Here is a 12,373-nt window from a genome sequence, read left to right as displayed (position 1 = left end):
AAGGCGGCGGAAGAATTGTTCGATGTCTCGCCGCGTGTTGAACTCGTTAATCCGGGAGCGTAGGGGGATGAAGGTGTGCATCTGCTGAGGACTGATCTTTCATCCTCAGAGAGGGGGAGGTCTGGAGGGATGGTGAAAATACGGCAGGGCTGGGAGCTAGGACCTGGTGTGGGGCTGGAGCAGGGAGTGGGGGTGGGGGTGGGATTCGGCATGGGGCGGAGTTAGGCATGTGGGTGGCATTGGTGGGGGCGGGGTTGGGCGTGGGGGCAGAGATCGGCGTGGTCGTTGTGTAGGTGAGTGACGTCACTGGGGGCGGAAGTAGATGCGGCAACGGCAACTCCGGGGGCGGAAGTGGTTGCGGCGACGGCAGAAACGGTGTTGTTCCTGGTGGCTGTGGACCCCCCGGAGGCCACGAATCTGTCAGCGATGGTCTTCCTAGTGATCGTGGAGGCGGTTGTCTGGGCAGCGATCACGGAGGCTGCATGGCCGGTGGGGGCGGAAGTGACATCATGGTTCGCGGCGGCGGTTGCTGCAGCGGCAGCGGGGTATGGCGCCCGAGTGGTTCCGGAGGGCGATGGAAGATACTGGAACGGTTGAGGAATCCGGAGTGTGGGAGTAAGTACATGAAAGTTTTTGGTACTTACTGTCTTTAATTTCTGATATGGCTAGGAAGAACTGTTTGTTTAGTGTATGGATTCTTCTGAGGATGAAGAACAGTAGAGGTCCTTTGCAGGTCTGTGAGAGTGTTGTCCTGAGCTGGGGTCGGGCTGACTGCAGGGAATGTAGGTAGTGGCGCATAGCTGCAAGCGTGGAGCGGATGATCCGGAGGGAGGCCTTCTGGCAATTTAAAGGAAAGAGAACAACCCTCCTCTCCAACACTCCATTCACAGGACCTCTCAGCCCCTGTCAGCAAACTGGAGTGTCAACTTGCTTCTATCAACCAACTCGAGGACAATTCTTCCCAGACTGCAACTGTGAAGAGCTTCTTGTGGATTGCAGCATTTAAACAGATGCACATGGGCCTGAAATATAGTGCCAGCACAGTGAACACTAGGATGCTTTGGCAGCAGTAAACAGATACGCTGCTGCTGAGTTTCATGATAATACAAGAGTGGGTAGTTTGGAGACATAGCGCATATGTAATAAGGTAAGCACCATAAACCTGCGTGAGAACCGCACCCCACTCCCCCTTCCAAAAAACTCCCTGAAATCGACATTTGGCCAAATTTTGGAAAACTTCAGCTGACGGTTTTTGTCTACCTGAAATTTCCTGGGGCCAGCTGGTTGATTCCATGTGCAGAGTCCACTGCAACAAAAGAATGAAGTATGTGAAATACTGACTGTATATAATCAGGAAGTCACAGAACTAAATTCAGTCAGCACAAAACACTATTATTATATTTTAATTTACTCTGAATAATCTTCGTAATTTTTTTTTCTCTCTCTTTTTCCATGTTCCACCTCAATATGTCTACAAATTGGAATCATTTCCACTTTCTCCCCTAAGAATACAGACTGAAAAACGAGGAAGTATGAGTAACAGAGATCAAAATTGCCCATACATTCTTTCACACACCACTCCTCCTCAAAAAAGTTTACTTTACTGTGAGCTTTAGTGAGTGGGTGCTGCGTTGAGGTGTAACTGTTCTGATGTGATGTTAACTGGAAAGCGTGCAGCATGCCAGTTGTTGCTGATGGCAGTGGTGGGAGGCTGTTTGAGAACAGCAAAAGGCAAGGATAGCCTCACAACAAATTTACCCTAGCTGGAGGGATTGGTAGGGAAGTGAGGAAGAGACTAGTATAGGAGGGCCAAATGTTAACAGTGACAAGCAATAGCAGGGTGGGGATGGTTTTGTGGAGGACAAAAAGAGCAGTAGTTAAGTCCAACAAAAATATTTTGGCAGAGGATATAGCATGGAAGCAAATTAGCCCTAGAGTTGTGTGATGGAGATGTCTTTAGAAAAATAACTGGGATGGGATAGGAACACAGGAACAGGAGTAGGCTATCCAGCCTGTACTGATTGCTTCAGCATTTAACATGATCATGCCTGATCAAAAATTTGCGATTTAAGATGATATGAAACAAATGAAAGGAATAGGTAGTGTATGGCTGGCAAAGATGGACCACATGGGATAGAGATTTTAAAAAAGAACTGTTGCAAGATCGTAATTTCATTGCAAATGGTTTGAGGATCACTGCACATGCATATTCCTACTATTTTCAAGGGTGGTAGGATTTATGCATAAGCACCTCAACTGAATAATTTATCAAATTATGAGTTCTCAGATTACCATGAAGCAGGTTTAAATAAAAAATGAGCTTATGTACTTTGTGGACTTTAAACAGATAGCCTGATGCTCTTAAAGATATTGTTTGTTCAGCAGCTGCTGTAATGGAGTGTATCTGTAGACAATGCTCAGTGGAACAAATGTCTAGAAAGATTGTATTGGCTGCTGTGAACACAGATGGTCCAAAACATTTGTCCTGGGATGCTGAAGAAGATTATCATGGTGCCTTATATAATGCAGTAACTGTTAAAGAATATGCATCTCAGTCAAATTGTTACTAGCAAACATAATTTAAAAGATGGATGTCCCTACCAAGCTTATGTTGAAAGCAAACTTTAGCCAGCAATATTAAGATAAACGGAAGGCCCTTCTGAAGCCAGTTGACTGCAGCCTTGAGCTCTGAAAGTGCTGGGGCAGGAGTTCCAGGATCATCACTGACATCTTCTGTGTTGCCATGACGATCACCAGAAACGTGCAACAGAGATGAACGATGATGGCTGTGGTGATAATGATGATGCCGATGGCGATGATGGTACTGCATATTCTCTGTGCGAATGGCTCCCTCCTCTTGTGGTGTCATCTGAATGAACACATCTCCACTTCCAACTGAAGCAGTGAGTGAAGATCCCAAGACCAGACTAGACTGGAAGGAAGCAGCAGGTATTGGGCCCGATTGTAGACTTGTCAAACCAGAAAACATCTGCTGAGCTGATGGGTTTTCAGGTTTGAGTCCTTCAAAAACACCATTTTCATCCACACTGGTCTCTGAACCAACTGTCTGACTCCTTGTCCTAAAAAAGAGAAGAATAATCAAGTTTGAAAACTATACTACAATAAGAAGTTTTTGTCTAAAAATGTGACAATACTAGTATCACATATATAATACATACTTACATTCTATGTCAATGCTGTAACTTTAAGAGGTTATTTTGTCTTGGTTCTTTTTTTGAAGAGAGGGTTTAAGGCAGAGAGGATGATGCAGTCTACTAGAACCAGTACAGTGAACAGCTTCTGAGGCCTTGGGTTTCTTTTTAAAATAAGGTTGTAAGAGTAGAAAAAGCCTGAATAGGCCTGGTCAAACTCCCACAGAACCAGGGTCTTGAAGAAGTGGAAGCTTTTTTTTTCCTCTCTTCATTAGAGCCAAAAGCTGAGAGTTCTCTATCTCACATGCAACTCCCGTGGCAGATAATCTGTTTTCTGAATTTGCATTGTGCCAAGTGTGTGTTTTTGGGATGTTACTATACTGGAACGGTTAATTAGTAATTGGTAATGTATCTATTATTCTGTTAAAGTTTTCAATAGAGTTGTTATTCCAATTCCTTCTTTCTTGTGTTGTATTTTAATTATAGTAGGTAAATAAGGCGTATTTTGCTTTAAATTTGGTAATTTGACCAATCAAATTGCATCTGGAAAGCAACTCTTTATATTTAGCTTTAAAGTAAGAAAAGGTTGGGGTCCAGACTATCTTCTGAATATTTTGAGGCAGTTTGTTCTGGTCTATAATGATGCACTTAAATATATTGTGGTACTCGATAATTATTATTCTGGGCAAGAGATATGAATGGGTGAATTTATAAAGGATTCTGGGTAATCCAAGATGGAGGACAGAGAAAAAATTGTGCCTGTAAGAGCTGCTCCTCTTTTAAGGCCATTAGACATAGGAGTGAAGTAAGGCTATTCAGCCCATCAAGTCCACTCCGCCATTCAATCACGGCTGATGGGTATTTCAACGCCACTTCACTGCACTCTCCCTGTAACCCTTAGTTCCCTGCGACATCAAGAATTTATCAATCTCTGCCTTGAAGACATTTAATGTCCTGGCCTCCACTGTGCTCTGTGGCAATGAATTCCACAGGCCCATGACTCTCTGGCTTAAGAAATGTCTCCTCATTTCCGTTCTAAATTAACCCCCTCTAATTCTAAGGCTGTGCCCATGAGACATGGTATCCCCGCCTGACGGAAACAAATTCCCAGCATCCACACTTTCTAAGCCATGCACTATCTTGCAAGTTTCTTTCTTTCTAAACTCTTTTGAATATAATCCCAGGATCCTCAGCCATTCGTTGTATGTTAGGCCTACCATTCCAGGGATCATCCTTGTGAATCTCCGCTGGACACACTCCAGTGCCAGTAAGTCCTTCCTGAGGTGTGGGGCCCAAAACTGGACAAAGTATTCTAAATAGGGTCTAACCAGAGTTTTATAAAGTCTCAGTAGCACATCGCTGCTTTTACATTCCAACCCTCTGGACATAAATGACAACATTACATTTGCTTTCTAAACAATGGACTCAACCCGCAAGTCAACCTTTAGAGAATCCTGGACTAGCACTCCTAGATTCCTCTGTACTTTGGCTTTATGAATTTTCTCACCCTTTAGAAAATAATCCATGCCTGTATTCTTTTTTCCAAAGTGCAAAACCTTGCATTTGCTCACATTGAATTTCATCAGCCATTTCTTGGACCAGTCTCCTGAACTGTCTAAATCTTTCTGTAGCCTCCCCACCTCCTCAGAGCTCCCTGCCTATCCGCCTAACTTCCTATTATTGGCGAACTTTGCCAGAATGCCCCCAATCCCTTCATCCAGATCATTAATATATAAAGTGAACAGCTGCAGCCCCAAACGCTGAATCCTGCAGGACACCACTTGTCACGAAAAAAGAACCTTTTATCCCAAATCTCTGCTTTCTGTCAGACATTCAATCCTCAATCCATACCAGTAGCTCACCTCAAACACCATGGGCCCTCACCTTACTCAGCAGCCTCCCATGAGGCACCTTATCAAAGGCCTTTTGAAAGTCTAGGTAGATAATATCCACAGGGTTTCCCTGATCTAATATACTTGTTACCTCTTCAAAGAATTCTAACAGGTTTGTCAGGCACGACCTCTCTTTACTAAATCCATGCTGACCTGTTCTAATCTCACCCTGCACTTCCAAGAATTTAGAAATCTATCCTTAACGATGGATTCGAGAATTTTACCTACAACCGAGGTTAAGCCAATTGGCCTGTAATTTTCCATCTTTTGTCTTCATCCCTTCTTGAACAAGGGGGTTACAACAGCAATTTCCAATTATCTGGGACGTTCCCAGATTCCAGTGATTTTTGAAAGACTACAACCAACACATTCACTATTTCTTCAGCCACCCCCTTCAGAACTCGAGGATGCAGCCCATCTGGGCCAGGGGATTTATCAATTTTTAGACCTATTAGCTTTTCTAGCACTAATTCACAATTAATCTTGGAAGAACCTGTTTGGGAGAGGTCACAATGCCAAAACAGATAAGTGAATATTTTAAGCGTGGCCTTACAGTAAGTCTGCAGTAGTAAGTAGAATGGGTTATTTCTTGATTGTATGTTATATTGAGATAGGTCTCTTGATTAAACTTAAAAATATAAGCCATAAATATTAATTTAACTTGGAGCAGTGTTTTGTAGAAGAATAAAACAGGGCTATTTTCTGGGTCTTTGGATTGAAAGAAGCAAAAATGGCCTTTAGTAGAGTGATATGCTCTTCTTGTCGGATGTGGGAGTTTAGAAAGAGTTTACGTGTTACTAAGGATTATATCTGCAATAAATGCCATTGGTTGCGATCCTATCAGGTTGAATGGTTTGGTTGGAGATTCAGTTAGAGGCAATGAGGAATTTACAAGAGCAAGGGAATGTGATGGATGGCAATCACAGTAAGGGGGAAAAGTTACTGATACAGTCACATAGGTTGGTTAACTCCAGGAAAGGTAAGAGAGGTAGGCAGGTACTGCAGGAGTCTTCTGTGGCTATCCCCATTTCAAACAAGTATACTGTTTTGGAAAATGTAGGGGTGATGGCATGAACAGCCAAGTTTCTGGTATTGAGAGTGGCTCTAATGCAATGAGGGGTACGTTAGGTTCCAAGAGACCAATTGTGTTAGGGGGCTCTATAGTCCGAGATACAGACAGACGTTTCTGTGACCAGCAGTGAAAAATTAGAATGGTGTGTTGCTTCTCTGGTGCCAGGATCAAGGTTGTCTCAGAGAGGGTGCAGAATGTTCTCACGGGGGAGAGGGGCTAGCAGGAGGTCATTGTCCACATTGGAACCAACAACACAGAAAGGGAAAAGGTTGAGATTCTGAAGGGAGATTACAGAGAGTTAGGCAGGAATTTAAAAAAGAGATCCTCGAGAGTAGTAATATCTGGATTACTCCCATTGCTATGAGCTAGTGAGGGCAGGAAAAGGAGGATAGAGCAGATGAATGCATGGCTGAGGAGCTGGTGTATGGGAGAAGGTTTCACATGTTTGGTTCATTGGAATCTCTTCTCAGGTAGAAGTGGCCTGTACAAGAAGGACGGATTACATCTAAATTGGAAGGGAAATACTATATTGGCAGGGAGATTTGCTAAAGCTGCTCAGAAGCATTTAAACATTCGGGTGGGGTGGCAGGGTGGGGGTTTGGGATCAATCTGAGACTGCTACAGTTGAGAACAGAAGCGAGTCAGACAGTCAGGGCAGACAGGGATAAAGCAGAGGACAAGGTGAGACAAATAAATTAAACTACATTTATTTCAGTGCAAGAGGCCGAACAGGGAAGGCAGATGAACTCAGGGCATGGTTAGAAACATGGGACTGGAATAGCATAGCAACTACAGAAATGTGGCTCAGGGATGGACAGGACTGGCAGCTTAATGTTCCAGTATACAAATGTTACAGGAAGGACAGAAAGGGAGGCAAGTGAGGAGGACTAGTGGCATTTTTGATAAGGGATAGCATTACAGCTATAGTGGGGGAAGATATTCCTGGAAATACATCAAAGGAAGTTATTTGGGTGGAACTGAGAAATAAGAAAGGGATGATCACCTTATTAGGATTGTATTATAGACCCACTAATATTAGACCCACTAATAGGGAAATTGAGAAACAAATTTGTAAAGAGATCTCAGCTATCTGTAAGAATAATAGGGTGGTTATGGTAGGTGATTCAACTTTCCAAACATAGACTGGGACTGCCATAGTGTTAAGAGTTTAGATAGAGAGGAATTTGTTAAGTGTGTACAAGAAAACTTTCTGATTCAGTATGTGGACGTACCTACTAGAGAAGGTGCAAAACTTGACGTACTCTTGGGAAATAAGGCAGCGCAGGTGACTAAGGGGTCAATGGGGAAGCACTTTAGGGCCAGCAACCATAATTCTATTAGTTTTAAAATAGTGATGGAAAAGGATAGACCAGATCTAAAAGTTGAAGTTCTAAATTGGAGAAAGGCCAATTTTGACGGTATTAGGCAAGAACTTTCAAAAGTTGATTGGGCACAGATGTTAGCAGGAAAGGGGATGGCTGGAAAAAGGGAAGCTTTCAGGAATGAAGCAACGAGAATTCAGAGCCAGAATATTCCTGTTAGGGTGCAAGGAGAGGCTGATAGGTGTAGGGAATGCTGGATGACTAAAGAAATTAAGGGTTTAGTTAAGAAAAAGAAGGATCATATGTAAGGTATAGATTGAGTGAATCCTTAGAAGATCGAGATTGAGTGAATCCTTAGAAGGCAGTAGGAGTATACTTAAGAGGGAAATCAGGAGGGCAAAAAGGGGACATGAGATAGCTTTGGCAAATAGAGTTAAGGAGAATCCAAATACATCCAAGTACAAATACATTAAGGACAAAAGGGTAACTAGGGAGAGAATAGGGCCCCTCAAAGATCAGCAAGGAAGCCTTTGTGTGGAGCCGCAGGAGGTGGGGCAGATACTAAACAAGTATTTTGCATCAGTATTTATGTGGAAAAGCACATGGAAAAAATAGAATATAGGGAAACAGACGGTGACATCTTGAAAAATATCCATGAAAAATATCCATTCCGTGGGCAGCACGGTGGCACAGTGGTTAGCACTGCTGCCTCACAGCGCCTGAGACCCGGGTTCAATTCCCGCCTCAGGCGACTGACTGTGTGGAGTTTGCACGTTCTCCCCGTGTCTGCGTGGGTTTCCTCCGGGTACTCTGGTTTCCTCCCACAGTCCAAAGATGTGCAGGTCAGGTGAATTGGCCATGCTAAATTGCCCGTAGTGTTAGGTAAGGGGTAAATGTAGGGGCATGGGTGGGTTGCGCTTCGGCGGGTCGGTGTGGACTTGTTGGGCCGAAGGGCCTGTTTCCACGCTGTAATGTAATCTAATCTAATCTAATATTACAGAGGAGGCAGTGTTGGATGTCTTGAAAGGCATAAAAGTGGTTAAATACTGGACCTGATCAGGTGTACCATAGAACTCTGTGGGAAACTAGGGAAGTGATTGCTGGACCTCTTACTGAGATATTTGTATCATCGATAGTCACAGGTGAGGTGCCGGAAGACTGGAGCTGGCTACCATGTTACACTGTTTAAGAAAGGTGGTAAGGATTAGCCAGGAAACTACAGACTAATGAGGAAACTACAGACTAATGAGCTGACGTCAATGGTGGGCAAGTTGTTTGAGGGAATCCTGAGGGACAGGATGTACATGTATTTGGAAAGGCAAGACTGATTACGGATAGTCAACATGGCTTTATGCGTGAGAAATCATGTCTCACAAACTTGATTGAGTTTTGTGAAGAAGTAACAAAGAGGATTGATGAGGGCAGAGCAGTAGATGTGATCTATATGGACTTCAGTAAGGTGTTCGACAAGGTTCCCCATGGGAGACTGATTAGCAAGGTTAGATCTCATGGAATACAGGGAGAACTAGCCATTTGGATACAGAACTGGCTGAAAGGTAAAAGACAGAGGGTGGTGGTAGAGGGTTGTTTTTCAGACTGGAGGCCTGTGACCAGTGGAGTGCCACAAGGATCGGTGCTGGGCCCTCTACTTTTTGTCATTTACATAAATGATTTGGATGCGAGCATAAGAGGTACAGTTAGTAAGTTTGCAGATGACACCAAATTTGGAGGCTTAGTGGACAGCGAAGACATTTACCTCAGATTACAACGGAATCTTGATCAGATGGGCCAATGGGCTGAGAAGTGGCAGATGGAGTTGAATTCAGATAAATGTGAGGTGCTGCATTTTGAGAAAGCAAATCTTAGCAGGATTTATACACTTCATTGTAAGGTCCTAGGGAGTGTTGCTGAACAAAGAGACCTTGGAGTGAGGTTCATAGCTCTTTGAAATTGCAGTCGCAGGTAGATAGGACAGTGAAGAAGGCGGTTGGTATGCTTTCCTTAATTGATCAGAGTATTGAGTACAGGGGGTTGCGAAGTCATGTTGCGGCTGTACAAGACATTGGTTAGGCCACTTTTGAAATATTGTGTGCAATTCTGGTCTCCCTCCTATAGGAAGGATGTTGTGAAACTTGAAATGGTTCAGAGAAGATTTACATGTTGCCAGCGTTGGAGGATTTGAGCTATACGGAGAGATTGAATCGGCTGGGACTGTTTTCCTGGAGTGTCGGAGGCTGAGGGGTGACCTTATAGAGATTTATAAAATCATGAGAGGCATGGATAGGATGGCATGGCATTGGGGAGTCCAGAACTAGAGGGCATGGGTTTAGGGTGAGAGGGAAAAGATAAAAAAGAGACCTAAGGGGCAACCTTTTCACGCAGAGGGTGGTACATGTATGGAATGAGCTACCAGAGGATGTGGTGGAGGCTGGTACAATTGCAACATTTAAGAGGCATTTGGATGGATATATGAATAGGAAGGGTTTGGAGGGATATGGGCCGGGTACTGGCAGATGGGAGTAGATTGGGTTGGAATATCTGGTCGGCGTGGACAGGTTGGACCGAAGGGTTTGTTTCCATGCTGTACATTTCTATGACTCTCTGACACTACTGGATAATTGGTGAGGAAAATGGATAAATTCAGACTGCTAGAGAAGGCAAAAGCCAAAGGTTTTTGCTAAGGCATGCATTGTTGAACAGCATACTATCATGTAATAGCCAAAAGAAAGATGCTGGAAGCTTGAAACAAAAACAAAGAAAAAAACAGATGTGCTAGAAATGATAATTGTTTTAGATATTTTGTTCTGAAGGTTTGCATGCATTTCTAGAATTTTTGTTTTTCTTTGAAAAAAAATTCTTCAGCCTGTGACCTGTGTCATTATTTGTCATTTTTTTATCCTCAGGCCTATCTGGAGTCGAACCTTTTTCATCCTTTCTCATTTAAATCTATTATTTCCTTATATGCTTGACTAAGACTCTCTTAAAATGCATCTATTCTATTTACTTCAAATCATTCTTCATTACATTTAGTTCCACATTCTCACTACTCTTTGGGTAGAGGAGTTTTTCTACATTGCCAATTGTGTTTCTAAATTATTATCTTATATTAATAGCTGAATATCTTATAATGATAGCAGTGCATTCTAAGAGGCAAGGGTATTTTCTACGCTGCTTGTGGGCCAAAGAAAAAGTGATTTTTGTTCCCCAGTCTCTCAGTGATAACTTGCTCCCTCCTTGTGATTAGACCCATTACTATCCAATGACTTAATTCTGCCAACAAAGAATCTCTGTCAAGGATCTCACCCTCCTCCCTACTTCTGCATTACTCCGTTGTCGCCTGTCAGGGCTGGGTTTCCATTCTGACCACTAGACAGTCTACAAAGTGCCGAGACCAGGAAATGGGAAAAAACTTAAAGTGAAGTCTTACCATTAAATTTGACAGGACTTCTATATTACTGAGTTTCCAAGCTGTTAACATCATTAGCCTAGCCAAGCCAACCCAACACTGGTTCAAAAACATTTACATTTTAATACATCTTTTTCAGCTTTTCATTTTTAAATGAAATTTCTAAACATAGCCAAAGTAATTAAAAAGTAAGTTTCAGAATAAAACAATTGTTTGATTTTGCCAAATATTTTCAATGATGACACTAATAACATTGATACTTGCCCCCTCCCATCCATTGCAAACCACAGATTTCACAAAATGCAGACACTTGCCTTTCTGATGGAATGTTGTCAGCATTGCTACTATGCCTTCTTTGCATCTTCTTCCAATCCCTCTTAAATTGGAAAAAAAAATCTAAATGCAATGAAAAGTTTTTTTTACTAACATGTAAAATGTTAAAAACGACAGCATAAGACTGGCACTTATTATTGGTCGAATTGAGCAGTTTCAGAAATCAAGTGGCACAATAGAAATATTGTTACACATCTCTGCAGCAGATGGGACTTGAACCCAGGCCGACTGAACCAGAAGCGACCATGCCCCACTGAAATAAAACAATAAACTACGGATAATGGAGATGTGAAACACAAAAAAAAAGAAATTGCAGAAGAAATTCTCTAGTTCAGGCAGTATCTGTGGGACGTTTCAGAAATTCATCAAGGTCTGATGAAGAGCCACTTGACTTGAAACGTCAGCTCTGCTTTCTTCCCACAAACAAAAAGCACAGAAATTGCAGAAGAGACTCTGCAGGCCTGGCAGTATCTGTGGGACATTTCAGAAATTCATCGAGTTCTGATGAAGAGCCACCGGACTCAAAACGTCAGCTCTGCTTTCTTCCAGCAAACACTGCCAGACCCGCAGAGTTTCTTCTGCAATTTGTGTATTTTTTTGTTTCAGATCTGGGCCTTGAGACCAACAAACAGCCCAACAGCAGCAGGAGAGCAGTAGGAAATGGGATCAAAATCAGAAATTGCTGGAGAATCTCAGCAGATCTGGCAGTATCTGTGTGATATTTCAGAAATTCATGGAGTTCTGATGAAGACCCTCCATACTCAAATCGTGAGCGCTGCTTTCTTCCCACAAACACTGCCGGACCTGCTGAGATTCTCCAGCAATTTCTGTATTTGACCCATCTCCTGTTGCTGATGGGCTGTTTGTTGGTCCCAAGGCCTATTCGGCTGCAGCATCTACAGCCCTAAATAACCTGACTCTCTCCAGCATCTGCAGTCCTCAATTTCTTTTCTTTACTGCATTTTCAAAACAAGGCGGCAAACACACGGTTTAATGTTATATTCGGCTTGGGTTTATAACAATTCTCCGCTTGCGTTATTCTGTTATTGGAGTTGTAATTTAAAGCTCACCCCCAATCATTCTCCCCCAGCCACATTCACCATGACTGACAGACGCTCCTTTGTTTTGACTTCTCTGACCGTTGACACCCATGACGTATCACGCCAAGGGCACGTCGCCGGCTGGATTGACGGTCT

The 12,373-nt window shown here is 42.9% G+C and overlaps 1 protein-coding gene across 2 annotated transcripts in view; it reads right to left on the bottom strand.

The window, feature by feature from the left end:
- The window catches only part of rnft2 (ring finger protein, transmembrane 2), a 64,521-nt gene extending 52,233 nt beyond the window's left edge, over window positions 1–12,288 (bottom strand). For both annotated transcript variants that reach the window (XM_043715861.2, XM_043715862.2), the window contains exons 1-3: window positions 12,248–12,288; window positions 11,159–11,240; window positions 2,602–3,080 (exon numbers count right to left, since the gene is read on the bottom strand). In XM_043715861.2, coding sequence (XP_043571796.1) covers window positions 2,602–3,080; window positions 11,159–11,240; window positions 12,248–12,257 — 571 coding nt within the window. In that variant the 5' untranslated portion in view covers window positions 12,258–12,288. The remainder of the gene's footprint in view (window positions 1–2,601; window positions 3,081–11,158; window positions 11,241–12,247) is intronic.
- Between the last annotated feature and the right edge of the window lie 85 nt (window positions 12,289–12,373).

Source organism: Chiloscyllium plagiosum, unplaced genomic scaffold (assembly GCF_037043375.1).
Source record: "Chiloscyllium plagiosum isolate Xiang-an unplaced genomic scaffold, Cpla_swu_hap1 HiC_scaffold_24, whole genome shotgun sequence".
In the NCBI taxonomy this organism is placed as follows: domain Eukaryota; kingdom Metazoa; phylum Chordata; class Chondrichthyes; order Orectolobiformes; family Hemiscylliidae; genus Chiloscyllium; species Chiloscyllium plagiosum.
Note: the sequence above shows the minus strand (reverse complement) of the source record. Positions and strands in the feature narration are given on the sequence as shown.